Source organism: Peromyscus leucopus, chromosome 7 (genome assembly GCF_004664715.2).
Source record: "Peromyscus leucopus breed LL Stock chromosome 7, UCI_PerLeu_2.1, whole genome shotgun sequence".
Taxonomy (NCBI): Eukaryota; Metazoa; Chordata; class Mammalia; order Rodentia; family Cricetidae; genus Peromyscus; species Peromyscus leucopus.
The window spans coordinates 23,413,435-23,439,674 of record NC_051069.1 but is presented as its reverse complement, the minus strand read 5'-3'; the positions used below and the strand labels follow the sequence as shown (position 1 = coordinate 23,439,674).

General features: G+C 44.4%; 1 protein-coding gene across 18 annotated transcripts in view; it reads right to left on the bottom strand.

The window, feature by feature from the left end:
* Ncam1 (neural cell adhesion molecule 1) overlaps positions 1 to 26,240 on the bottom strand; it is a 298,966-nt gene that overhangs the window by 34,538 nt on the left and 238,188 nt on the right. For 4 of the 18 annotated variants that reach the window (XM_037207507.1, XM_037207508.1, XM_028864877.2 and 1 more), the window contains exons 6-15: positions 25,240 to 25,357; positions 24,624 to 24,796; positions 16,754 to 16,896; positions 10,548 to 10,577; positions 6,082 to 6,232; positions 5,421 to 5,605; positions 4,976 to 5,072; positions 4,527 to 4,697; positions 2,944 to 3,075; positions 1,789 to 1,803 (exon numbers count right to left, since the gene is read on the bottom strand). In XM_037207507.1, the coding sequence (XP_037063402.1) occupies positions 1,789 to 1,803; positions 2,944 to 3,075; positions 4,527 to 4,697; positions 4,976 to 5,072; positions 5,421 to 5,605; positions 6,082 to 6,232; positions 10,548 to 10,577; positions 16,754 to 16,896; positions 24,624 to 24,796; positions 25,240 to 25,357 (1,215 nt within the window). Of the gene's footprint in view, positions 1 to 272; positions 276 to 1,788; positions 1,804 to 2,943; positions 3,076 to 4,526; positions 4,698 to 4,975; positions 5,073 to 5,420; positions 5,606 to 6,081; positions 6,233 to 10,547; positions 10,578 to 16,753; positions 16,897 to 24,623; positions 24,797 to 25,239; positions 25,358 to 26,240 lie in introns of all 18 variants that reach the window. The other 14 variants (XM_028864880.2, XM_028864889.2, XM_037207513.1 and 11 more) reach the window with 6 other exon arrangements.

The window sequence follows — 26,240 nt, the reverse complement described above, 5'->3', positions numbered from 1 at the left end:
TTTATGCTTATTAAGGCCTCGTGCTTATTAATTCTTTAAACCATACCTTTATTATATGATTGAGAAAACTGACTTTTGTGCTAATGGTCACTGTGCCACAGCTTTCTTTAGAGGACGCTCAGGGTCTCCATTAATCATCTACTTTCACGCTACTGACAACAAAATACCAAGTCTGGGGGCTTCCTTCTCTTAGAAATTAAGAAATTAACAATTAAAACTAAAATTAAAAAATTTAATTAAACACATAATTTTTAACAGGACTTGAAACGTACCTTCTGCTGTATTAAGAAGCAAACTCAACCCCCCAACAATCCTATCTACATAAGGCCCCAGCTGGCAATGAGAGGGAACTACTGTGACCTCGAGGGCCAAGACCAGGTCCTCTGAGTCAGTTGTAGTCACTGGGGGGGAAGACAGTCAACAGCAAGACTCATCTAGGCCTCCCTCTCTTTAACCTAGCGGGGCTGGTCCTCACTCACTGATCACTGCCCGTAGAAAAGGGCCTGGAGGAAGCAGCTGAGGATTGCTGGAAGGATCCAGAAGGAAGAGCTTTCTCTTCAGAGTTCCCCTGGGGCATAGCTGTCAGTCCTACCTGACTGCTCCCTACCTGCACCCCTCACTCCCACAGACCCTGATTCTGATGCCTCCCCTAGCTGACGCATCCAGACACCAGCTTGGCTGATCGCCTGACATCCACACTCAGCTACTTGGTTTTTGCTGTTGCTGCAATATTTTGGAATACGTTTTATAAATATAAGTTTCCTGGGGTGCCTTTCAGGACCTAGCAGCTTTCTACGAACTGCATACAGCTTCCTGAACATCTTTCCTTCCGGGTCTGTCAGGTATGTCCTCTCCCTGTTCTCTAGGAACTCAGCATAGGAAGGAAGAGCCCAGCCTTGGCAAAGTGACATTGGGAGGTGGGTGTCTCAGCAGGCTGAGGGGGTCAGGCCAATTCTACTCTCTGTGGCAGCTGCCTCCTCTCTCGTTTCCCTTGTTCTCAGTATCCTATATTGCCAGTTTACATAATCAGGGTGTCACTCCCATGGGGAATCTCTCCCTCTCTCCACACTATACTGGGTAGTTACTAAGTTAACTGGCCAGTCTGTTCCCAGCAGGGAAATGTACACCGTAAGTAATCCAGTGCAAATAAAGAGAGCTGACAAGAACCCAGGGCTCAGCCCCCTCCCCACCCGACCACAGGGAGCTGCCTGAAGGACACAGTGCACACCAACATCTATCTGGACGCCAACTCAACAAGGGATTCCCACCGGTAGGCTCTGCTCCTCCTCCTCCTCTACCAACTAACAGATAAGCCAGGAAGCATGCGGGCTCCGTTCCTTTACTTCCTAAAAGCAAACAGGAAGATTATTTTTGGCACTTTGGAACAGGGTCCTCATGAGGCAGGTGTCACACCTCTGGTCCTGGGCCTAAAAGCGAGGGGCTGCTATGAGCTCGTTACTCAGAGTCCATCGGCAGATTTCTACCATGCTCGGTTCGGCAAACCTTATCTTTTCCACCAAGTAATGACTACACACAAGAATTAATAAATAAGCACAATTTCAAAACACACGGAAGTTGCATGCTCTAGAATAGTAGTGTTAGCCTCTTGGAGTAACCTATATACGTTAACGAAGGCGCAGCTAGACTAAGGTCAGTGTGGTTAGGGCTCAGACAACATCATCTACTTCAGCCTCTAGGGGACAAAAAAAGGGGCCAGAACTAAATTATGAACTAGGACTAGATGTTAACACTATGGAAACAGGTAATGAGGTATGAAGAGGCACTTACGTGGAGGAGGGCTATCTGCATTTCCCATGGATGGAACACAGACGAAAAGAAAAGCCAAGAGACAGACCCGGGGGAAAAAAAATAAGATGTAAAAGAAATGAACAGAATCCACAGAGCACATGGAGCTGAAACTCAAATTATCAAATTACTTCAAACAGGAAGAAACACTCGCTGCAGGAAGAGGAGAGTGGCCCTGCTATCACTGGGGAAAGGTAAAGGGGGTCTGTCTGTAGGCTCCCAGGCTTCTCAGAGAGAGAGGCAAAGGGTTCTCATGTGTGGACTAAATCAGAGGTTCAGGGAGAGCCTGGAGCTCCATGGTCACCCAGGAGACCACTTCTACAGCATCTTCTTGAGCTGGAGGGACCCAGGATCCTGGGGGGTGGGGTGAGGGGCAGCCATGTGGACGGGAGAAGAACATGGCCAGCGCAAGGCTTGTCCAGAGCTTGGCTGCTGTGGGAAGCAAAGGCTAAGCTGGGCAAGCGTGGTTTAGGGATGGAGGGAATGGCAGAGAGAAGCTAGAGGCCGCCCCGAGTGGAACCTGGGGAAAGCCGCTCGCTCGCCTGAAAGAGTCCTTGAGGCACAGATGGTCCGAGGAGTCATCTTGGGAAGGAAGAATCAGGTCAGTCCAGGGCCCCTTTGGGATGGCGGGGCTATCTTCCTCCTCATAGAGGAGACTCTTCTGTGTTTTCCCTCTCTATGACTTAATACTGTCCGTGCATGAAAAGTCCCAGTTCACATGACATGAGCAGTCACTGTCTCTACTGTCTGCCTTCAAGCTCCAGGGTGCTCAGGGGCTTCGGTGGCCTGGCTCCAAAAGCAACTCTCTCAACTCCTTCCATACGCCCTGTTTGTTTCCCTCAGCTCTTCATCATAGTTGACCAGTGGTGGCCAGTGGTGGCCCCCGGCTGCTATCCTAATCAAGTAGGCCACCCACTAGAACAGTGTCTTCCACCCATTTGGGGGATGGAAGGAGTGCAGATTAGCCATCCCCGAGAACCAGAGAGTTAAGTGGGCCACTATAAACATGGGGACCCAAAGGGTAGAAGCTATCTTCTGAGCTATCATGGGGACAACTCAGGGTCCCTGTCTATCCCTGAAGAGAAGGAAGAGAGAGGGTGATTGTGGAGAAGAGACAGAGAAGTTGGCGGTACTTACGGACTGGCTGTGTCTTGAACTCAGCGGCTGCACTGATCTCGCCCAGCCCCTTGCCGTTGAGGGCCGCCAGTCGTACTGCATACCTTGTCTCAGGCTTCAGGCCCATGATGGTGACAATGCCTTCCATGTTGGCTGTGGTGAGAATATGGGGCAGATTAAAAGAGAAGGGCTGTGTACAGGGAAAACGGTGCGGTGGAAAATAGGGTGGTGGGTCTCCACATAATTAAACACAACCATTGTTTGGCAAACATGTAGAAAAACTGAAAGCAGGAGATAAACAGATCCCTGTAGACTCATGCTCACACCTGCAGTATTACCAAGAGTCCAAAGTCACAAGCAGCCTTGACGACTTATCACCACAGATGAATGGGTCAATGAAATGCAGTGAGGACCAACAATGGGGTATTTACCCCATCTTACAGATGAAATGCTGACATGTGCTACAATGTGGATGAACCATGAGAACATTTGTTAATAAATAAGTGGACACAAAGGGACAAATGGCATATGAGGTACTCCCAAGGGGACCCTAGGGAAATCAGCTAGAGAAAGACAGTAGAATGGTGGTTACCAGGGACCAGAAGGAAGTGGAGAAAGGAATTAGAATGTGGAAATGCTCTGAAAATGGACAGAAGTGATGGTTGTGACTCAATGCTACTGACTTATATACTTAAAAATGACTCAATGCAAAATTCATATGGATTTTACCATAATTAAAATATAAGTAGAAGTGATATTTTAAGAGAGGGGGCTGGGGAGATGTCTTAGTGGGTGAAGTATGTGTTGTCCATACATGAAAGCCTGAAGGCCTGAGTTCAAATCCCAGAAGTCATGTTAAAGCTGAGGATGGAGGTATGCGCTGTAGCCCTAGTACTGGGGGGCTAGAGACAGATAGATAACAGGTCACTGAATCTCACTGGTCAGCTGGCCTAACTGAATTTAAGAGTTTCAGGGTAAAAAAAAAAAAAATAAAGGTGGAGAATGATCTCGGAAGAATACTTGATGATGATGATGTTGATGATGATGATGATGATGATGAGAGAGAGAGAGAGAGAGAGAGAGAGAGAGAGAGAGAGAGAGAGAATTAGAGAAAGAGAGAGCCAGAGCCAGAGAGAGAGATTAGATTTAATCTTGAAAGACATCACTGGATTGATTTAACTTGAAAGATAAAACAGGATTGACTCAGGGTAGATCTGTCATCTTGCAGGCCTGGTTACTGTCATCAGTACATGAAAGCCCCTGGGTACAGACACCAGGCAGGGATGGCCAGGAGTCATCAGAGAAGAAGCCGAGAACAGAGCAGGGACGATGCTCTGCACCCACTTTTCCCATTAAGCTCAGCAGCTAATTACATCTTCTGTCTAGGAAGCATCTGACCGGTTCTGCCTGTCCTGGTGAGGTCATGAGGTCGGAAGCAGCAAGGGACAAGAAGGTCAACAACTCTATGGAGACATGGCCCTAATCTAACTCTAGCTGGAGAGTTCCTAATTCTGGAGGAAACTGGATGCAATGGCGGACGGTGACATCCTGCACGTCCCCTACCTACACGGTCAGCAGAATTCGAGGGTGTGCCCCAGACTCACCTTCTTTGGCATCGTACCACTTGAAATGCCATGCTTCTTCCCCCAGGGACTTCCACTCAGCCTTGTATTTGAGGATGGGCACTCCACCTGTGGCCTCTGGCTCGTCAAACTGCACCTGTGCTGTGCTGGAGTAGGGTTCTACCCGGTCGATGGATGGAGAAGACGGTGTGTCTACGAGAACACATATGGACACCCAGGTCACATGTGTGGCCCAAGACTACACTTGGAAATACGTCCCCTGCTTCTGATCCCTCTTGGGGATCCTTTCTAAGAGTAAGAATCTTTGCTTTTGGAGAGACCGCTTTCCTAGCTGACTTCAGACTCTCCTCAACCCATCCCGTGGTTGGAGTTCTCACACGTTGAGTGGCTTCTTGACCATCTGGCTTTTCAGAGCCTGGATCTGTCTTCTGCCCCTTCACTGGTGTGGAAGTTACGATGAAGGCACCTACCTGCTTGAACAAGGATGAATTCCAAGGACTCCTGCCCAATGCGGTTCACTGCCGTACAATTGTAGTTTCCAAAGTCATTTTCGGAGTCAGGGGTTACCTACAGAAGGAAGGAGCCCGGGGGTTACAAATGTCCCATGGATGGCCACACTTGTATTTATTTATTAGATACAGTAAGTAAAGAATAAATCTGGTGATATACTCATTATCAATCCCAGTGAAAAGAACCCAGTGGCTCACAGAAGAGGCACATTCCACTTCCTAGTCCCAGCCTAGCCACATGGTCAGGACCAATGAAGCTGAGGATGGGGACCTAGAGGAGGCTCAGTTTCTTCTCCATCCAATGTTCCCCAGTTCAGGATGTGCCAGGGAAGCAGGAGAAGTGATGGGAACCTCCCCATTATCACAGGGCCTGTTCCACCCTGCCCTTTCCCATGCCCCAATTCACCTCCAGGTAGCTAGCAGACGGGGTGTTGTAGATCTTGATATTGCTGTAGTTGGAGCTTGGCAGCAACTGACCATCTCGGAACCAGGAGATTGTGGCACTTGGGTAGGCAAAGACCTCACAGGTGATGTTCACCTGGTTCCCCTCCCAAGTGTACACAGCCACAGGGCCCTGGAGCTTGGGGGCATCTGCAATGAATGACAATGATCATCAGAACAGCAACCACTTTCTTGGAACACCCACAGACTGTCTTCTGGCACTGGGAAGGCAGGCATGACCCAAAGCAGAGTGGGTTCCTGGACCAGTAGAGCTCTGGGACATTTTGGAATTCATGTGTACATGTTCTGCTTGAGAAAACTCAGAGCATGGGTAGCTACTGAGAAGCTTGGGGATAGTGCATGTGTGCATGCATGCGTGCGTGTGTGTGTGTGTGCGTGCGTGCGTGCGTGCGTGCGTGCGTGCGTGTGTGTGTGTGTGTGTGTGTGTGTGTGTGTGTATGTCTGTACTTGGGTCCACAGCTCTGAAACACTTGAGGACCAACAGCCTCAGGGAATGAACAAGGTGGAACTTGCTAGAGAAGCTGAAGCTAATCTGCCTCCAGCATCCTGATTCTTCACTGCTCCCCCTGCTCCTGCCCCCGACTCCTTCCCTAGTTACTCCTTACATTGAACTTCAAGGTACATGGACTGGGAGTCCTGGCCGATGGTGTTGCTGGCAGTGCAGATGTACTCTCCAGCATCTGTGTACTGGATGCTCTTCAGGGTCAGAGAGGACACACGAGCGTGGCTGCGTACCACCACGTGTCCATCCAGAGTCTGCCGGGAGGAAAGGGATGGCATCAGAGTCTGAGGTGAGGCAGAGGGCAGGGGCAATTAGAGCAGGGTGAGTCTAGGAGACAAGGGTCATTGCTGGTCTGTGACCAGTGTCTAGTCTTCTCTCTATGTCAACCTCTAATTTCACTTCACCTACTTCATAATGGGGAAGAGTGTGGGAGCTTCAACATAGTTCAAACAACAAATGGGACTCGATTGATTTGGGGCATAGTGAGGTCACCCAAGACTAGTTTGGGATGTATTAAAATGGAAGCAAAAGGCTTGGGTGGTACAAATTGAGACTCGCACTATCCCCTGTTCTTTCCTTCTAGTCTGACTCCCCCAGACCCAGTTCCACGGTGTGTGCATGTGTGCTAGGGAATGCCAATGACCCAAATGTAAGAAGTTATGCAAGACACATCCTTCCTGTAGATGTGTCTCTTTCCTGGATGCTCGACAATCTTCATTCTTACTGGGGAGACAAGTCAAAGCCCAGGCACTCCTGAGCTGAAAGCAACAGAACCTTCTCTTGAAACATAGTGCAAAGAGAGTCACAGACTCACCCAGGATCCTTTGTACCAAAGTCTACACCCGTCCCTATTCTTTGATGCTACCATTAGTTTACTGAGTCTCTAGACTCACAAGGACTGCTAAAAAATGAATGAGCACACAATCTCTAGGCAATGGGTATTGGGATATTTGCAAGAGTTCCCTCCTTGACATTCTAAGCAAAAGGGGTACTAGCCCTGAAAGGGTCCAGGCATGTGCCCCTGGACCAGAGTCCCCTGAGAACAGGTAAACTGAAGAAGGGCCCTATTCTGTGTAAGCACAATATTCTCAGTAGAGATGGATGAGAGGGGGTGCCAAGCATCTGCCAAGCATTCAGGTTGGTCTTCAGAGAATTAAATGACACATAACCTCAGTTTCTATCAATATGCTGGATTGGAAGCTAGGGGGAGGGGGAGAATTGCAATGTCCTTTATCAGTCAGTCCAGGAAGTTGGCAAAAAAAAAGTGCTGGCCTTGTACAGCACTCTTAGCAGATCTATGGCACAAAGTCCCTTTACCATCAGTGATCAGATCCACTTCTGTTATCTGAGTTATATCTGGGAGCTAAAACATGCTTCCAACAAGGGAAGGAAGGAACAAGGAAAATCATCTGTGCCTATGGCATTGTGTATCTCCTTCTCTTAGAGATGGATGCCCTGGTGTTCCTATTTGACCTGGAAATAGGGGAGGCTTGTTGGTCAAGAAGCTGCATCCTAGGAGATGATACACATTAATGAGAGGTGACAGGAGACTGTCTCAGAGAGCCTAGAGACATCCAGTTTATTGGAAATGCTAGATCCCAGGACTCTGTTTCTTGTAGGCTGACAGTGGTCCATCTTAGTGTCTTTTTACATGTCAAACAAAATCTTCATCCATTAATCTATATATATCAGGGACACTGAGAGCATGAAGTCATTCTTGAAGGTATCTCTCAAAAGCTGGCCTGATTCGCCTGTCATTCCTCTCTGCCTAAAGCACAATGTAATTGAGGGGAGAAGGGACTGAAGGTCCACACATGGTCTTATCAGCTTTGGGATGAACTGTGATGATTTGTGACCCAGATCGGGCTTGTCCAGGGCCTGCAATATATGTAATTCTTAGGAATCCAAGAGCACATGACCATGTGGAAAGGAGGCAAGGTGAGTCCCTCAGGTAAGAGCATTAGCACAAAAGCAAGGAATGAACAACATTTGCTCAGAAATGTCTGAAGACAAGCTCCTGGAAAAGCTGTACACATTTTTTTTTTTTTTAAAAAAAAACTTATTTTTAAAATCTGGTCTCCCTGCCTACATTTCTACAGGGGCTTGAGACTTCTGTCATTTAATGATGTCATCACACCAGTAGGGATTTCTCTACAGGGATTTCTTATTATGTAGTGGCTCACTGCAAGTTTGATGATGGGATTCCTCACCAGCTGTCCAGTCATTCCTTGGAGGATACACCGATAGACTCCAGTGGGATTGGGTTATCTCATCCTGAAATAATTTCTTCTGGCACAGGAACACAACCATAAGACACTCCAACCAAAAGTCTTGCTGATCACTCTGGCTCTCTCAGAGGAAGCAGTGAGCTCAGGTAAGAGCGAAACAAGAATACTACAGCGATACCCTTCTCTCTCTCTAAAACAGTATTTGCGACTTTAATTATTCTCAGCAAAGCAGTTCTCCCTTTTCCCAGATGAAAGCACTTGGCCTTTCAGAGCATCCAGAAAGAACCTGGTCACAACACAAGCCAGCCAGTCTTTGCGCTCCTCTGGCCTATGGTCTTCATCTCTGAATGAGTCCAACAGGATAAAACAGAATGTCTGAGCCCCAATGGGCAGCATTCACTTGAAAGTCAATTATGTCCAAAGTGAAACATTCAAGATAAAAGACACTTCTGGAAAATGGAGTTGGGGGTGTGTGCTTTCCTGGGAGTAAACCTATTATTTCCACTTACAATGATTAGCCATTTAAAATCTCCTTAATGCTCCCTGATAAATCTCAGTGACTCCTCAAGCCAGGCCCTGATCAGAACAACAGGGGAAGAAACACACAGCAAAGCAGAATGAGCCCTGCAGCTGTGGAAGTCAGAAGTTGGCCCCATCGTTAGCCCCTCCTCTCTCCCTTCCCAATGCCAGTGGGGCCATAGTTTTGGGGCAATAAAACATCCAGCCTATGACAACACTAAGTGATCTCAAAGGCACAGGAGGGAAGCATTTCAGTGGGGACATGCTACAGTCCCTATGTCATGTCATCAAGGAAGGCAGGCACATTACAAAGATGAACTAGATTTGACAATGGTAGACTGCTCAGGTGCAGACATGAATGTCCCTGCCAGGGGACAGGTGGACAACTTTTAAATATTAAGCAGCATTCAATATTTATAGTTATGACCTGAACACAGGAGTTATGTGTTCTGAATGGTTATCACCCAGGAAGACTAAGAAGGTAGACTTAATGAATTGAAATTATAGAGCCTATTGAACTACTGGATTTGAAGAAAGACACAAAATGGAATGTAATAGGAGGCATTCACAAATTAGATTTTTGAATCTCATCTAAAGGCACCTGATCCATGTGTGTGCACATGTGTGTGCACGTGTGTGTGCACGTGTGTGTGTGTGTGTGTGTGTGTGTGTGTATGTGTGTGTGGTATCTGTATATGTGCATGTGTGTGCATCACACATATGTATGTCTATGTGGAAGCTAGTCAAACCCAAGTGTCATTCTTCAGGAACCATCTACCTTGTTTTTCAAGAAAGAGTCTCTCACTGGGATCTGGGGCTCACTGATTAGGCTAGAGTAGCTGGCCAATGATCCCCATCAATCCATGTGTGTGTCTCTCCCCATTGCTGAGATTACAAGCACAAAACACAATGCTTCACTTCTAATATGAACGCTGAAGATCAGTATCAGGTCCTTGTGTGGCAATCACGTTCCTGACACAGCTCTATCTCCCTAGTCCCAGGCCAACTGGTGGTTATGTTCCAGTTGGTCACTTATAGTTACACAAACCAGGTAAAAACTGGTGACCATGATTATATGAAGGGTCTTCAAGGACAGCAATGAAATAGAAAGGTTAATGCTTAGCTTCAGTTTTCAACCCCAGCCCCATGTCTCCTAAACTGAAGCAAATAGACAGGGGAGTTCCAAAGGCTAAATGCTACTGACTTTACAAACATAAGCCCATTTCTGCCAAATCACTCCAGTCTTACAAGTTTAATGCTCCCTAAAGATAACAGATACATTGAATGGTTTGGGGAAACCAGTGAAGGATGTCATTGGCATGGCTTTTGACAGGAAATGCAATGTGATCATTTACCAAGGCCAGTCATTATCAAATAAGTGAGCAACAAGATGAGTTGAGCTGGAAAGGAAAGGGCTGAGTGGGTTTTAGATCACTCACTCTGTGACTTTATGGTCCAGAGCCACAGCCACCAGAGGAGAGTTCAATTTTTTTTAAATTTTTTATTCTTTCAAAATGCCTGGCTTGGGAATTGGGGCAATTTATTTCTATCAGCACAATTACCTGGGTATGATTTTACCAGCACCAGCAAGAGAATAAGGTCCTGTTTTAAAAAATTGTAAGGGTTTGTTCCTCCACTCCCAACACAGCTTGCTTGCTCATCCTAGAAGATGACTCTATTACTATGTGATATCTACTGCTATGGACCTAAGCTTTAACTAAAGTGCTCACTAGGTTAGTGAGTCTGGTTATTAACTGTGATGGTGAGTTAAACTGAAATGCTTTCAGAGCTAGAGACTGGCTAGTGGTCAAGTAAGCTATACCTCTTGCTTCTCTGGTCGAGTCCACGAAGCCTGGAGAGAACAAGATATAAAACACAACAAGAAGGCAGTAAAATGTCACATGTTGCTTTAGAGAACTCATACTGCATTCCGTGCACATGCAGTGTCTTTTTAATTCAGAAATTTTTTCAAGGCCCACTTTCAATGATATGACTATCCCCCCAATTTAATTCAGAAGTTAGCTGAAGTTCAGCTCCCCCCATCTTATCGTCTTATGCACCTTAAAATGTATAAATCAAAGGTGAATTGAACTCTGCATATATATGGATATAAGCAGACATACTCAACTCCTCCTATACAAAGCATCTCAAACAGTCTTCAAAATATTTGAGGGCACTATCCATTCTTATCAAATAATCAAGGGCTTCTTGGAGAGTAGATTTTTCCCCTAAATGTTTTAGACAGATAATCACACATACACTAAAGCCATTTATGCCCATGCACTTTGCAACTCAGCATGCATTTAATTCAAAGTTATTATTATTATTATTATTATTATTATTATTATTATTATTATTACACAAAGGGACAAAGCAAGGAGCAGAGAGATACAATGAGTGTGTGAGCATGAAGTCTTTGAGACTATGGGTCAGGAAGCGTTGAGGAGTCTAAATCCTGGGTGGTGACAGTGGGGCTCTATTGCTTAAAGTTAGAAAGGTCCCAGATGGCATTTGGATGGAAACATGGACCTTCCCCATCCAACTTGCTACTCATGAGAGAGTGAGAAAAGTCACACAAGAGGATTTGGGGAACTTTCTGCTCAAGGCTAGATTTGTTCATTTATGCAGCACACGAAATCTACTCTGCTTAACTTCTCTATTTTCAAACTCTGAGTCAGAGACATCTGAGTTGTATTGGTCTTGTCATTGGGTGGCATTCCTGACTGACTGTCCTTGATGTTCAAATGGCAAAGGACACAAAAGATGCTAGAAACAGGGAATGTGAATGAGTTAGCAAACAGTAAGTTCATCAAATACAAGGCGCTTTTGTGAGACAGGAGGGTGGAGATGTTGGGTCACATTACATGATGTTGGGATGAAGGAGGAAGTGAGAACAGAGAACATGCATAGACCAAAGTCACAGTGGGCCAACATGTCAGCTGTAGTTGACAATTCCACAATGCTAGAAAGCTTGTTTGTCACATGCCAGGGCTGTGTCATCAAGACTTAAAAAAAACAAAAACAAAAGCGGGGATATATCATATATTATTATTTGTTTTCAAATTGGAAACTTCAGTGTCTCAGTTCCAAACCACTAGTGTTCTATGGCTTTATAAATAAGCTCTTGCTAGGGACACTAGTTTCTAGTAGCCTGATTATTCCCTCTGTGCCTGGTAGAATGTATCAAATGTCTGTCTTGGCTCCAACAATTTGGTAAAAATGTGGCCCACTTGAAGGCAATCTATATTCAAATCTCTATACTCAGGAAACAATTAGGCTATGGTTAATATGCTCCAAATGTTAGTTTTTGGTTGTTTCAATCCTTATTTTTGTTACTCCATATACATTTCTAGTAGTTTACATGTGTGTAGGTTAAAGCGAAGCACTTCTTCACTCATATTAAGCATTCCCTATACACATTTGCCCACATCTTAGGTCAGGCTCTGATCACTCTGTGCAAAGCATTTCCTGAGGGTTAAAAGTGGGCACTGAGCTTGTATCCAATCAGGAATTCTCCCCAGTGAAAAGAAAGGTTGGGCTTCGAAAGAATTCAGAATTTCAAAAGGTCTCTCTTATTTGTGGACTCTGTCTGATCTGGTCTCAGCTCCTCACCCCTCTTTTTTCTTAATACTGAAGGACTCATACACCCTTCTTTAGAGTCATCTCAAGGCACAGAAACATTCAAATAGCAAATGATGGATGCCTTTTTATGCCAGGGATTGAGTATATAGATAATAATCCCTGGGTCTCACTCAGTATGTAAATGGTGCCTGGAATTTAGCAACACTCAGACACCTGGCAATATTTATGATGAGTCTGTATAGGATGAGGAATGACATGACAAAGATGCATAACCTTCGAAAGTATCACAAACACCTTCACACACATGTGAACACTAACCCGCAATGATATTTACTTTCCTCTTTTTTTTTCTCACGATACCAATAATTGCTAAGAAATACATCAACTTTTGGATATCAATTCTCCAAACAATCACATTCATCTTAGCTATTAATAGTTGCTAACCTAAACCAACTCCACTTGCTGAAGCTTAATGGATTGATGAGACTTTCTCCAACCACAATGAGACTCAGTCCAGAGACATAATCAAAGGTATGGTATGATTATATTCATTTTGAATTCATTCCTTCTTTCCTTTTATAAGGAAAAACAATTCTGATATTCTATTAGCAAGTCACTACAGGTCTGTAGGTAAAATTCTTGCCTTCCTCTTCCAATGAGAAGGGCAGTGTTACAGTCTATCAATAGCGTGAAAGACAAAGCTGCTTTAATCCACTTACACCCCTTGCTAAAGGAACCTGAACCTCAAACAAAAGCTACTAGAACTACAGAAGAGCACTGTTTCACCATGACACCAAGTCTGTCACTTTCTGAGCAACTGACTCAGAAAGAGTCTGAGATCTCTGAACTTAGACCTTGTCCCAGTTGATATTTTCAGCAGTGACTTAGATATTTTGAATAAGGATTCACATAGTCTGGAGGCAATGCTAACACAAATGCTAGGACAGCTGCATTGGGAAAGCTGCTGAATTACCTGCACTTTAATGTTATGCTTAGTGCTAGGGTCACCACTGACTGCCCTACGTCATTACTTTCAACATGCAGATACAGGATAAGGGGATCAATCTGAACGGAAATACTCCAACTTCCAGAATTGTAAGTAACAATCTCCATGAACAGTTAATCCCAACTGAAAGATGGTCTGAAGTAGTAGTTTTCTAGATGGGGAGAGTTTTAGTAATGATTACAACTGGCTATTGGGATTGGGGGTGGTGAGAAATCGCAGATACCTTGCAATGCATAAAGCAGTCCCAGTGAAGGGAGAGTCTTGCTAAATGGCCAAAGTGACCATGGCTGAGAAACAAAGCTGCAACAAGTGAAATACACACAAAGTTCTGCATTGTTGCTCAAGCGAACAACTTCACGAGAAAGCAACAGGAGATAAGTCGCCTAAATGGAGTCCATATTATAGAAGTGCATATTCTAGGTGACTATGATATGACATGAATCAAGGGCTAATGCTACTTTGACTACATGATGTGTCTAGGTCAAGATGATAACCCCACTGAGATCTGTCCCGGTTACAGGGGGACGGTAAGGTTTTATTGAGTGCTAGTGAACTGAAACTATCAAGTTATAGGACAACTATCAGGGTGAAGGGTATAGAAATCATGACATGAGAAACTGGAAAATTCTGGGTGTCTGATAAAGGAAGAAGTGTTGCAGCTTCTGTTCCAGTGACTCAGATTCTGAGTGGCAGAGGTGGAGGGTTCCAAGTAGTGGGAAAGAAGACAGCCCTTTGTGATACTGTAGCCATAACATGTCAGATGGGGGCTGAGTGACTTGGCAAGGATACCAGAAAGCGAGCCAGGTGAACTCACAAAGCCCAAAAAGGCTCTTCCAAAGTGATCTCTTAGCCTGCAGCTCTATGGGACTTAACGCTGTGGGGGGTTATCTATTTCACTCATTAGATTAAACTGGTACCTTTGTGACCTGCTTAACTGAGCATCCCGATTTTAGAAATGGTTTTCTTCACTCTTAGAATTCAGTGGTGCTGGTGATCTCAATACATAATTATATATAATGCAACTTTAGGTGGGATAAAATGCAAGGGGCGGTTGCCATTGTGAAAATGACTGGAACAAGAACACAACCTGCTCACTGGCAGACCATGTTTCATCATTACTAGCCATCTATAGTATCAGATTGGCATCGATGATTCTTTGATGTCAATATTTAATGAGCAAAGTGGCAAAATTTTCTTTTTTTTCTTTTTTTTTCTTTTTTTTTTTTTTTTGGTTTTTCGAGACAGGGTTTCTCTGTGTAGCTTTGCGCCTTTCCTGGAGCTCACTTGGTAGCCCCGGCTGGCCTCGAACTCACAAAGATCCGCCTGCCTCTGCCTCCCGAGTGCTGGGATTAAAGGCGTGCGCCACCACGCCCGGCAAATTTTCTTATATAAGATTTTATTTAAGCAAATACATTGATGTGGTAGCATGGTGAACTTTTCTGGTGGACTTGTTCTGACATTGACTGACTCATGCTCCATGAATGTCACTTCAAGCAAAACTGAAGCTAGTCTACAGTAAAATAAACTGTGATCTGAACTGTGCTGGGCTTAAATAGTTATCTCAGATCAAGACAGACGATCCATAGAGAAAACTGAATTGATAAAAAAAAAAAATCAGTCCCACTGGGTTTGAGATGGTTTTTTCATGATATCTTCAGTCTCAATATTTAGGGAATGTGAGCGCATATTAGTTCCTAGCTATTTATTATCATTTTATAAAAATGAAATCATAGGTACAAGCCAGAAGTGCCAACCTATTAAAGACAAGCCCCAAGTAGGCACAAATCTTAATAATCTTTCTTGTCCAGTTTAACTGTTGAGCTATTTCTAGAAAAGACACAGAACTTAAAAATGTCATTCATCTGAAATAGATGTTTCGTCCTTCGCGGTAGGTCAGAGATACATACTGGGTCACTTGGACAAATCTACTTTGAAATCTAATATAGAAAGACCAGCCAAGCAGTGGCCATGTGGATTAAGCCCTGAAATGTACATTGGGTCCATGTAACACACAAAGGAAGCTGAAGTCTTAGCTGGGAATTTAATTCCAGTGTCGATAAAGAAATTATTGAAGTAAACACCTCACTTCTTAATTTAGCTGGCTTTTGCAGATCAAACAGCATATGCGAGCTTCAAAAATATTTAGCAGTTCCTCAGTTGAGTTTCTGTTAAGTTGGATTCAACTCTGGGTACAAAACTTGCAAAACGAGGAATGGACTATTTGGAATAGAGCTTTCTGCTCCTTTAGAATTTGCTTTGTTTTCTGTCACCGAGGTAGAAATTGGTTCCTCAAATGCAAATTCCACTTTGAGCCCTGGTACTTAATATTCTCCCTTTGGCTTTCTTTCAGTTTATTTCTAGAGATTTCTTTGAGCCTGGCAGAAGAGGGCATATCTATCATTTTTGACATTCTGGTCAATAGGCAATCCATTATACATCCTCTTTAAGGCTATGGCTATTACTCTTGAGTAGGTAACCAAGCTTTGGCAAACTAAAACAAAGCCTATTACTACAGGAGATGCAAAATAATATTGGAGAGGTGCCATAAAGCCATTATTTTTTCCTTTGTATAGTGCTTCAGAATTAATTTTGGGCCATGTGTTCTACCGTGCTGCTTTTCCTAAAGATATCTACACTGCTTTGCAACTTAGCCCATTCTTCTTGTCTTTTTGGCCCACTCAGTAGCAATGGGCTACATGATGTGGAGTGGTCACGCCAATATAACATTTATATATTATCAGTAATAAAGAAAGTTTTCCAATGATCTACAGATCCATACACCTTAAAGCTAAATGTTCTCAGTCATTTAACTTGCCAGGGAGTTACTACCACATTCTTAAACTTTGGTGAGTATATTACAGAACCCAGGTCTAAGTACCATCATCTAGAAACTGCTAATTATTTTTGCCTTTAGAACAAAATGGAATCCAAATGTGACCAAGAATACAGGCAGACACAAAGGCAACCAAGCTTTTGTGCACAGAGTGCGTGCATACAGCGTGAGTATATGAGACGCGAGGAAGAGAATTAATAGACTCATCCTGATCCCTATTGTTTCTGGGAGACACTTTTCTGGGTGTGTCTGAGCTGATGGCAACATCATCTGATGCCCCAGAATCTTGCTTGTCCTGGGTCCTCACAGCTCCACAAGCCTGGATCAGAATTTCACTATTGCCTCCTCCCCAAACCATCTAACGTGACCAAGCCCACTACCAACATGCCCCTGGCAATCCATACAGGGAAAGAGTCCATCCCACTGCGAGAGGATGTTGAGTAGACCACAACCAGGCAGGCTGGAGGAGGGAGGTTGCAGGACCTACTGTGGCTACGGGTGACCACATACCATCTTGCCATGTGCCAAAGAGAACTGGGCCTGGGGTAGACTTGAGATGCTTCAAGTCTGCATTCCATAGCCCTGAAACTCTTGGGTGACATTGTACCTTTTCTTCACTGCTGATGTTTCGGGTGGAAGTTCTCCAGGTGATGGAGGGGATGGGATCTCCTGAGGCTTCACAGGTAAGAGTGACTTGTTCCTCTAGTTCCATGGCCGTCTGATTCTCTACATAGGTGATTTTGGGCTTTGCTGAAAAGAAAAAAAAAAAAAAAAAAACATTTCCATGAATTTATCTGGTTATTTTGCTCTTTGAGGTTTAAGTGATAACATGTATCCATTTAAAAGAGTTTCTTATTTACTAAACATAAGGCTCAAGTCTAGGTATAGTAGGAGACACAGAACTGAGCCTCCAAAGGTTCTGGCAACATTGAAATGACAGTCAGAGAAACATTCTCTGGAATATACAGACAATAGGCGCTTGAAGCCCACTGCAGAGGAGCGCCACACTGGCTCTAGCCTTCACATGCAGATGGCTTTGGGGCGGGGCCATGGGATTTTCAGCAGGTGCAAATGTGGGTGGAATGGACTCATTCTAAGCTCAGAAAAATTCTTGAAGGAAAGAAAAGGAGCAAAAGGAGAGGCAGGGAGGGATGGAGGGAGGGAGGAAGGGAGGGAGGGGAGGAGGGAGGGAGGGAGTGGAGGAAGGAGGGAGGGGAGGAGGAGGCTGTTTCATGGAACAAGAGGACAAAGCAGGTGGTATTTTACCCATAAGCCAGAGAAGCTCATGGGTGGAGTGTCATCGGAGCCATGGAGTGGTCACTGAACCCCAAGAAGGTCAATCTAGGGGGAATTCTAGAATGGAGAAAACTGAGTCAGAAGCCAGTCTGGAAGCTTTGGTCACATGCTTCAGGGTAGGCTGAGGACAGGGAGGAGGGAAGCTGAGCTGAGTTCATTTTCCAAATGTTTGAGATAATGCAAAGAACACACAGCTTCCAAAACTGAGTTAAGTGTGAAAACATTAGAGAAAATTGAATTTTCCTAATTTAAAACAATTATACTCAGAAATTGCTGAACCTTCCATAGAAGAGAAAAGATAAGGCTGTGCAAACAACTGATTTTACTACTTGAGAGAAAGGCAGGGTAAAAAAGACACAAAGCCAGAATGACAGGTAGCTTCTGAAGTCACTGTATTTCTTTTCTATCCAACTTCGTAGTAACTGCAAGTCAGCTAAGAATATGGACTGAAAAGATCTATATGGAAGTCCTCCACGAAGCTTCAATAAACTGAAATCAGTGACCAAGAGCCTGCTTCCAGACAAAAATCACCTGAATAGCTCAAGTGGCTTCTTAATGTCACCAACAGGACACTTAGCAAATTATTTTCTCATGCCTGGCACATGGACAAATGTTAACCCAGCAAGGCCAAATGATGTTGAGATGATGGAGTCCAGGGGTTCTGGCTGTAGCTTTCTGTAGGAAGACTTTATGTCTTACCTTGATAAAGATGCATTGCAGGAGGTCACAACTTACATCATATGGAATGACGGTTCACTAGTATCAAATACTAACTAATTTTAGAGGGTAAAATAAAGCAAAGCAAAACTAAGGTGACATAGGAATTGAATCTCTAGGCTACCAAAGCGACCAAAGGAAAAGGAAAAGGGACAGTAGACATAAGAGAACAACAGATAATCCCATCACTGGGGAGGCAGAGGCAGGTGGTTCTCTGTGATGTTGAGGCCAGCCTGGTCTACAGGGAGAGTTCTAGGACAGCCAGGGCTACACAGAGAAACACTGTCTTGAAAAACAAACAAACCAAACAAACAAAAGACCCCTCCCCCCCCAGATTCTCTAAACAGTGACTTGGAGGCTGGAGCTAGCCAGGTATACAGTGGCCAAATTTCTGGAAACTTCATTGTAAGAGTCTGAGATTTAGACAGTGTTTTAGTATTTTTGGCCTTCTGGCCCTTAGCATTTTGTCTTGTCAGAGAAAGGGTAACAGAGGAGGGGTCAGGTAGTATCTATGATTCCATCCGCTGCCTCTAAAAGCAGCACTGTTGTCAGTGCCAGAGGAAGGCAGAACGTCACAGGTGTTGTGAGGTTTATGAAATGCCCCCAGAGTCTCTCATGTCTGAACACTTGGCCCCTGCTGGTGACGCTGTTTGTGAACGTTATGGCAGTTTTTGGAGGTAGAGCTTTCCTGGAGGACGTACATCACTGGGGGCGTAGATTACATCGCCTGACCCCACTTCCTGTTTCCTGTCTACTTCCTGTGTATGGATGAAATGTGATCCTTCTACTTCCTGAGTGCCAGACTGGCCTTGTGGCTCCTGATGGCATGCCTTCCCAACCATGATGGGCTGTATCCACTTTGGAACTGTTAGTCAAAATCAGCCCCTTCCTCCTTTAAGTTTTGGTCTGAGGAGTCTATCTGAGCCACAGAAAATAAACACAAGAAGGATGTTATAAATAATTTCATGGAGACAGAAAACACTATTGGGCAACCAGGGACATATGCAGAGTGTCTCCTACTTGTAAAAGATTTTCTCCCTCTGTGTGCTAGCACCAAGAGGGATCTCTCCAAGTTTCATCTTCCCATGGTCCTCGCTCCAGCTTGAGTTCTGCACGAGCTCCTAGAGTTTGCAACATTCTTCTGCTGTCTCTCTGCCTCCCTGAGACTTAGTGCCTCCAACGGTTGCATCTCTCCTTGTACAAGCTGCTTTTCGGTGGCTGTGATAAAACACCATGACCAAGACAATTTATAGAAGGAAGAGTGTGTTTTGGCTTACACTTCCAGAGGGATAGAGTCCCTCATGGTGAGCTCATAGCAGCCAGCACTGGGCAGAGCAACAGGGGCAAGAAGCTGAGAGCTCACATCTTTCAACTAAGCAGAGAGAGCCAACTGGAAGCAAGATAAGGAGATAATACACTTAAATCCTGCCCCCAGTGACTTACTGCTGACAGCAGAGTCATGCTTTCTCAACTTCCCCCAAACAGTGGCAACAACTGGGACCAAGTGTCCAAATGCGAGTCCACGGGGAGCTTTTCTCATTCAAATCACCCTCTCACTAGCCTGTGACTACTAGTCCACTGCTCTGCACTTGGCTACTCAGCAATAGCCATGCCCACTCCTGTGCCCATCGTTCCTGGGAGTCCAGTCCAAGGAGAACCCTGAGATTTTTCTCCTTCAGTCCCAGGTGGTCTCTTGCTATCACCCATAAGTTCTGCTTTAGTTACAGGAGACAGACAGGTAACCAAGGCTTTTGCTACCACTGAACGTGCATCAGCTCATGGTATCAGGAGACATCAAAATCATTAGCATAGGCATAAATAATTAACAGATCATTAGCAGAGGCAAAAAAAATAACTTTTCAGAAGGACCCACAGAGAACAGTGATGGAACCTCACAGCCAATGCAGAATGCAGCTACTTAAGGAAAGGAGCCCTTGGCTGATAACTAGGGCAACACACGATAGAGCAGATCTCTATCATAGCGTATCATTAAGTTATAATAACAACAGTTTCTGCTTTAGTCATGATCTTTACATACTGTGCTGCCCTTTCTGAAGCCATCGGAGGTTTAATCTCTTCTTTGCTACCCAAGGTGTAGGTCTCTTCCCCCTTCAACACCATTAAGCTTTGCTACTGCAGAGCAAACCTTCTCAATATACCTTAGGGATCACCCATGGCATCAATCTAGAAGGGAAAGGATTGAGAGCAAAGAAAGACGCTCTAACCAGCTGGTCCCTTTTCACTGGGCTCTTTGATCTCATGCTAGTTGCCTCAACCAATGGAGGAGACCAAGAGAAGGAGGAGGGAAAGAAGGATTAGGAGGCAGAAAGGAGAGAGAGAGGAGTTCAAGAGAGCTGAAGGAGCTCTCCTTGCAGCATTGTAGAGGATGCTGATTCTGGATTTGACACAGTTGTTACAGGTCCATGATTTCCTTGCTGACTTGTCTAAGAGCTCAGCTACCTCTCTCTGATTGCCCCACTGTGCTGTCTAGAGAACACTCTAACAGTCTTGGGAAAGAAATGGTGGTAGTGTGTGTACAGATGCAGATGCTCAGGGGTGTAGAGATGTAGGGATGATTGTGTTCATTTAGGATTAAGACTGGGGAACACATCCTGCCTTGCCTGTTTCTCCATCCTAATTTCTCTTTTCCTTGCCACTTCCCCTGGCCTTATCCATTCTGTTCCTTCTCCCATGGCCCCACATGACTCCTCGTTTGCTACCTGTCCTTCCTGCCTGAGTCAATCATTGCCACCAAAGGGGTCTGGAAGAGGAACAAGAGCTGTTCTCAGCCATTCATGATAGAGCTGAGTAGGTTCCACAGAGCAGCTTCTTAAATGCTGGGTTATGACCCTATTAAATTACACAATTGCAAAGCAGAAGTTATAATAAAATTTGGCAATAGCAAAATGTTTCTGGGCAGGAAAAGACCAGAAATTAATTCAAAATCAAATGCACAGTGAATCTAAGTTGCTTCTGGCAGTGTTTGCCCATGTTGCATTGTGTGGCTTCACTGCAGCCTTGGTTCTGAATGCTCAGCATGTACATGCCATCCCACCACACAATGCCAACAAGCACTGGCTGCAAAGCCTCAGGCTCAGCTTCAAGACTATTGTATGTTATGAATTGTGGTGTTTTTACTACACATGCAAAGTTTTCTGCTCTTACAGAAGCATAATGGCTTAATTATGGAAAACAATGACTTCAAATATTTTCCTACCATCATTCCTCAGCATGTAAGTATCAAATTAGTGTATCTTTGGATAGTATTGCTTGATTTGGATAGAATGCTCGATTTTAAAAATTGCTGTTTGAGTTGCTGACTTGAGTTTCACAGAAAAATTATTCAATGAGTTTTGGCTTGGGATTGGAGACAGCATTTCCAACAATTTCTGAAATGGTCCTAAACAAATTCCTGCCATTTTGTACTGTGTATTTATGCAAAGTGTTGTTCTCAGCCTTGATGATTATAAACAAAAACATCAAGCAACACTGAAGAACATTGAAGACATTCTGTGTTCTGTAATATCAAATATTCAGCCAACATTTAATTCTTTATTAAATAAACAAGCATGCCCATCTCATTGGTATGCAAATGTGCTTTCGGTTTTTAATAAGTGGAAAAGTATATGTATACCAAAACCACAGTTTTAAAATGAGTCTGTTTAAAAATTTCTCAGTAAAAAGGACTTGCAAGTGAAAAGCATCTAGATGACCTATGAGCAGCTTTGTGGTCGAGGGACAGCACACGGTCTCTCATATTCCTTTCCATTTCTTCCATTTCTTATGCACGCAGTTAGCACGGGTGCCTACTGGTTGCATGGAGATGTAATCATCACTGCTTTCCCAGGGTCTGAACCAAGAAGCCATTGTTTTGCTTTGCATCATGATTCCTTATGAGGAGCACCTGAACTCTGCGTGTCATTTGTAAAATAGAACCAATAATTGAGTCTACCTCAGAGGGCTGTGGTGAGGATTGCAAAGGCTAATTGGTGGTTATTTGGCATGGCATGGAACAAATGCTACTTCTGTATTGGGTACTATTATTATTATTATTATTATTATTATTATTATTATTATTACTTTAACGGTTCCTCAGAAACAAGAGATGATAACTTTATCCCAGGATCATCTCCCTATTACATGGGTCATGCATCAGTCACATGAACTAATGGCTATTCTTTCAGTTATTCAACTGCTCCTGCCAACTGTCCTAGGCGCTGGAGGCATGTGTGTAAGCCAGCCAGGCAGAGTCCCTGTCCCCAGCAGCTCAGCTTGTGCTTTCCAAGCATTGCCTGAGGCACTTGTCCCACCATTCGAAATGAAGTAGTGCATCATTTTGATGACTAACTGATGCCACACAGGATAGGAAATCTTTCCCTATAAAACACCACCATGCTGTTGCTATGGAGACATTATAGGGGGCTGTCATTTCAAATGTCAGTGTTGGACATCTCCACGTGCCTGTGAATCTACTGATGAGAACAGACTCCATGATATTGTATTTTAAACTTGGCAATGGCCGGACTCACGGTAAACACTCAAGTGGATAGTGCTGATTGACACTATCTATCCTCTTTTGTATGTTTATATGTCTATCTCTATCTTTGTGTTTCTCAGAGTCCAATTCCACTTATCTCTCTAGCCACTCTATCTAGCTGCAAAGGAGTTCAATATTTCTTAAATGAAGGGATAAATTAACAAATGCACCTGCCCTTCTCTATAATCTAGAAAACAGAATGATTGGAGGGGTAGATTAATCTGAAGTAGAGAGAAAACACCATTGAGAATGATTTTTTTTTTTTATGGGCTGGGAAGACAGCTCAGCCAGTAAAGTATCTGCATTGCAAAGGTGAGGATTTTAGTCTGATCCTCAGACCCACATAAAAGAAACCCTGGCACAGTGAGCCATATTTGTAATCGCAGCCCTTGGGGAGGTGAAGACAGACAGATCCCCGGAACTTGCTGGTAGCTAGCCTCGCTAACTTAGTAAGCAGTAGCTTAATGAGACCCCCCCCCATCTCTCCAACAAGGTGGACAGCACCTGAGGAATGACACCCAAGGGTGATCTTTGGTTCCATCCTCATGGACATCTATGTGCAGCTGCACACACACATGTGCAAACACGTGCACACACACCTAAGCAAGTTTTTTTTTTTTTCATGACATTTTGTGTTCCTTCTCACGACCTATTTGTAGACGCAGTTGTCATCAATACACAGAGAAGACTCATCTGTGATGACCAGGGCCATCTGCATAAAAGCACCTGATTTTCAACAGCATGTTTACAGACAGATCTCTCCATCAGACTAAGCAAGCAGGTCCCAGTACTGGCTCCCAGGTGAACATTTTAACTCCATGGGAGGGACAGGCACCAGAGAGGCCTCTCTGGCCTGGTGTTCACCAGCACGGTCTACCCTGCAGCATTTTATCTGTGCTTTTTAGACAGAGAAGCAGAGACCTTCTTTGCAACAAATCCTTTTTTTTTTCCCCACAAGCCGGCCAAAAACCCATTTCAATTCTGAAATGCCTGGAAATTGCCGAATTTATAAGAACAAAGCAGATGGAGACATGAAAGCTTTTTCTGTGATTTCCTATGACACACAGTGGCACACAGGCCAGTAAAGGAGGGGGGGGAGGTGAGGCAATCCGTTAAGGACTGCTGTTTACTAAGGTATCCGTGAGTCTGGAGCTGTTTTGAGAACCAGGGATAAAACAATGTATAAAACAGCCAGCATGCTCCCAATACACTTTGAATGCTAATGGAGACTGGAGAGAAACATGTCAAGAGGATGGGTTCAGGACTTGTTAGGTGAGTGGAGAAGATACAGTGAGTCTGAGGGTGGTCAGGAGGGCGATAGCTTGGATGGGGAGAGACAACAGCAGAGATGAGGTGAGGGAAGGATTCACGAAAATGTGCCTGAGCTGAGGTCTGCATGATGATAACCAGAAGGCCGCTCAGAGCAGGTCTGTCTTAGGCAATGATACTCCAAGCGGAATAGCCTCAAAAGCAATGTCCCGAAGCTAGGTGTGAGAATTAGCTTGGTGTGAGGTAGAGACAGAAAGGAGGCCGGTGTAGTTGGAGAGCTACATGGAGCAGATGGAGGAAAAGCTGGGGCTAGAGTACAAGGCAGTAGTTAGGGTACACTGGGCCATGAGATTAGTGTGGAGTTTACTTCAGCTGACACAGGGATCTTGAAAAGAGGATTGGCATGGAGGCCCTCTGGTTACCATGAGTAGAAGAGATTGAGGGGAGCCAAGGTGGGGAGCAAGGACACCAGCTAGAAGGCTGTGTGTTATTGAATGGTTTCCTGGACTAGAGCTTAGGTGTCAGAGCAGGCAGCAAATGGTAGCTTTTTGGATGCCTGCCTCGGTAGTGTGGGCATGCCTTTCTGATGGCTAGAGTGTGCAGAGTAGGAGGAATTGTGCCTGAACAGTGACCCTGACCCTCACTGGGCTGTACCTACCAAAGACCTTGAGGTGGATAGACGCATCCTGCTCGCCAGCCTTGTTCTCAGCAATGCAGATGTACTCGGCCTCGTCATTTTCGTCCACATTCCTGATAGTCAGCTCAGAACTGTCATCATTGAAGATGTGCTTCTCATCATCTTCCTCCTCGGTTTCAATGGGTTCCCCATCCCTACACAGTTCAGAAATGCAAAGGGTGATGATTCTGAGCATGGAGTTAAGAGGTTTCTTTCCAATCAGTTTCCACAGAATTCAGACTGTGCTGATGGGACAGGTTCAGGCTACATAGAGGGGGAAGACCTTTGAGTAGCATTTACTGTTACATGCTTTTTATGCTTCTCCCCAGTCTTGGGAAGCTATGCAAAGACTGTCAATATCTCTCATAAAGGATTCAAAGAATCATCTCCATCACACCCTCTGGACCTGCCCCCACAAGACTGAAAATGAAACAATAATCAAAGACACAGAGCAAGAGAATGTCCCAGAAAAGAACCATTCCTCACCCTGATATTTTAGGAAGCCCATATTCATGCCACTGAAAAACCCACAGACAACAACTTCTAAGGGTTCCCTTCTCCTCTCACACATGACACAAGGCACAAGCCAGTTTCTTACTTTGTCCAGCTCATGGTAGGCTCTGGGAACCCATCAGCATCGCACACCAGGGTGACAGACTGGCCCAGGTTAGCAGTGGCATTCACGATGCTCTGTCTGGCCTGGACAGTGGGTGGTACTGAAGGAAAGAAGCATGTCAGGGGTAGTTGTACATAACTTAAAAGTACCCGATGGCTCTGAGAAGAGGCATTTGGGGGCCAGCAAGTCACAGAGTCACCACCTGCGGGGTAAGAGACCTGGACAGCCACAGCATTAGTGTAAGTGATCTAAACTCAATGGCATTCTAAATAATTAATGTAAACCAAACAAAAATTTGCCCACAAACGTGCATTATTGTTTTTAAGAGTCCAGCTGCTATATTACCTCTTAACTCATGTTCATGTGGTATTTGATTTACAGTGGCTATTTGCTATGATGTTTTTTCTTAATCAATATATGCTACATAACAACAAGGGCTGGTGGGACTTGATGTTAAAAGGAGGCTCTCCATACTGGCAAAAGTTAGAAAATGTAGTTCCTGGTGGTTTTCAGGTTGGTATGCTTCCAAAAGACACCAGCTCAGCAGAGTGGCATTTCTCTGCAACTGTCATAAACAACCTTGTGCACAAAGTGTTTCCACTGAAGGAATGAGAGGGGGAGAGTTTGGCAAGAAAATACATATCAATAACCAAAACAATTCAGATGCGATTTACTTATTTTCTTAGCACTGACATTATAATTTCCTGTAAACATCTTGCAAATGTCAGATCGATGCTACGGGTGTGTTTATTTGACACTGCAAATTAAGATTAATAAGCCCACGGACCATAATGTTGACTATTCTGAGATCTGAATTGATTGCAATATTTTCTCTGCCCATCAAACCAAGGGGACTAACTTCCTAATGATGGTAACATCAAGGACACTGGGGATGAAGAGGGATTTATTAGTTTTAAGTCCTGCAAGACAATGAAGGGCATTTAATATCTACAATTGGGGGGAGACACCAAAAACCAGTGTGT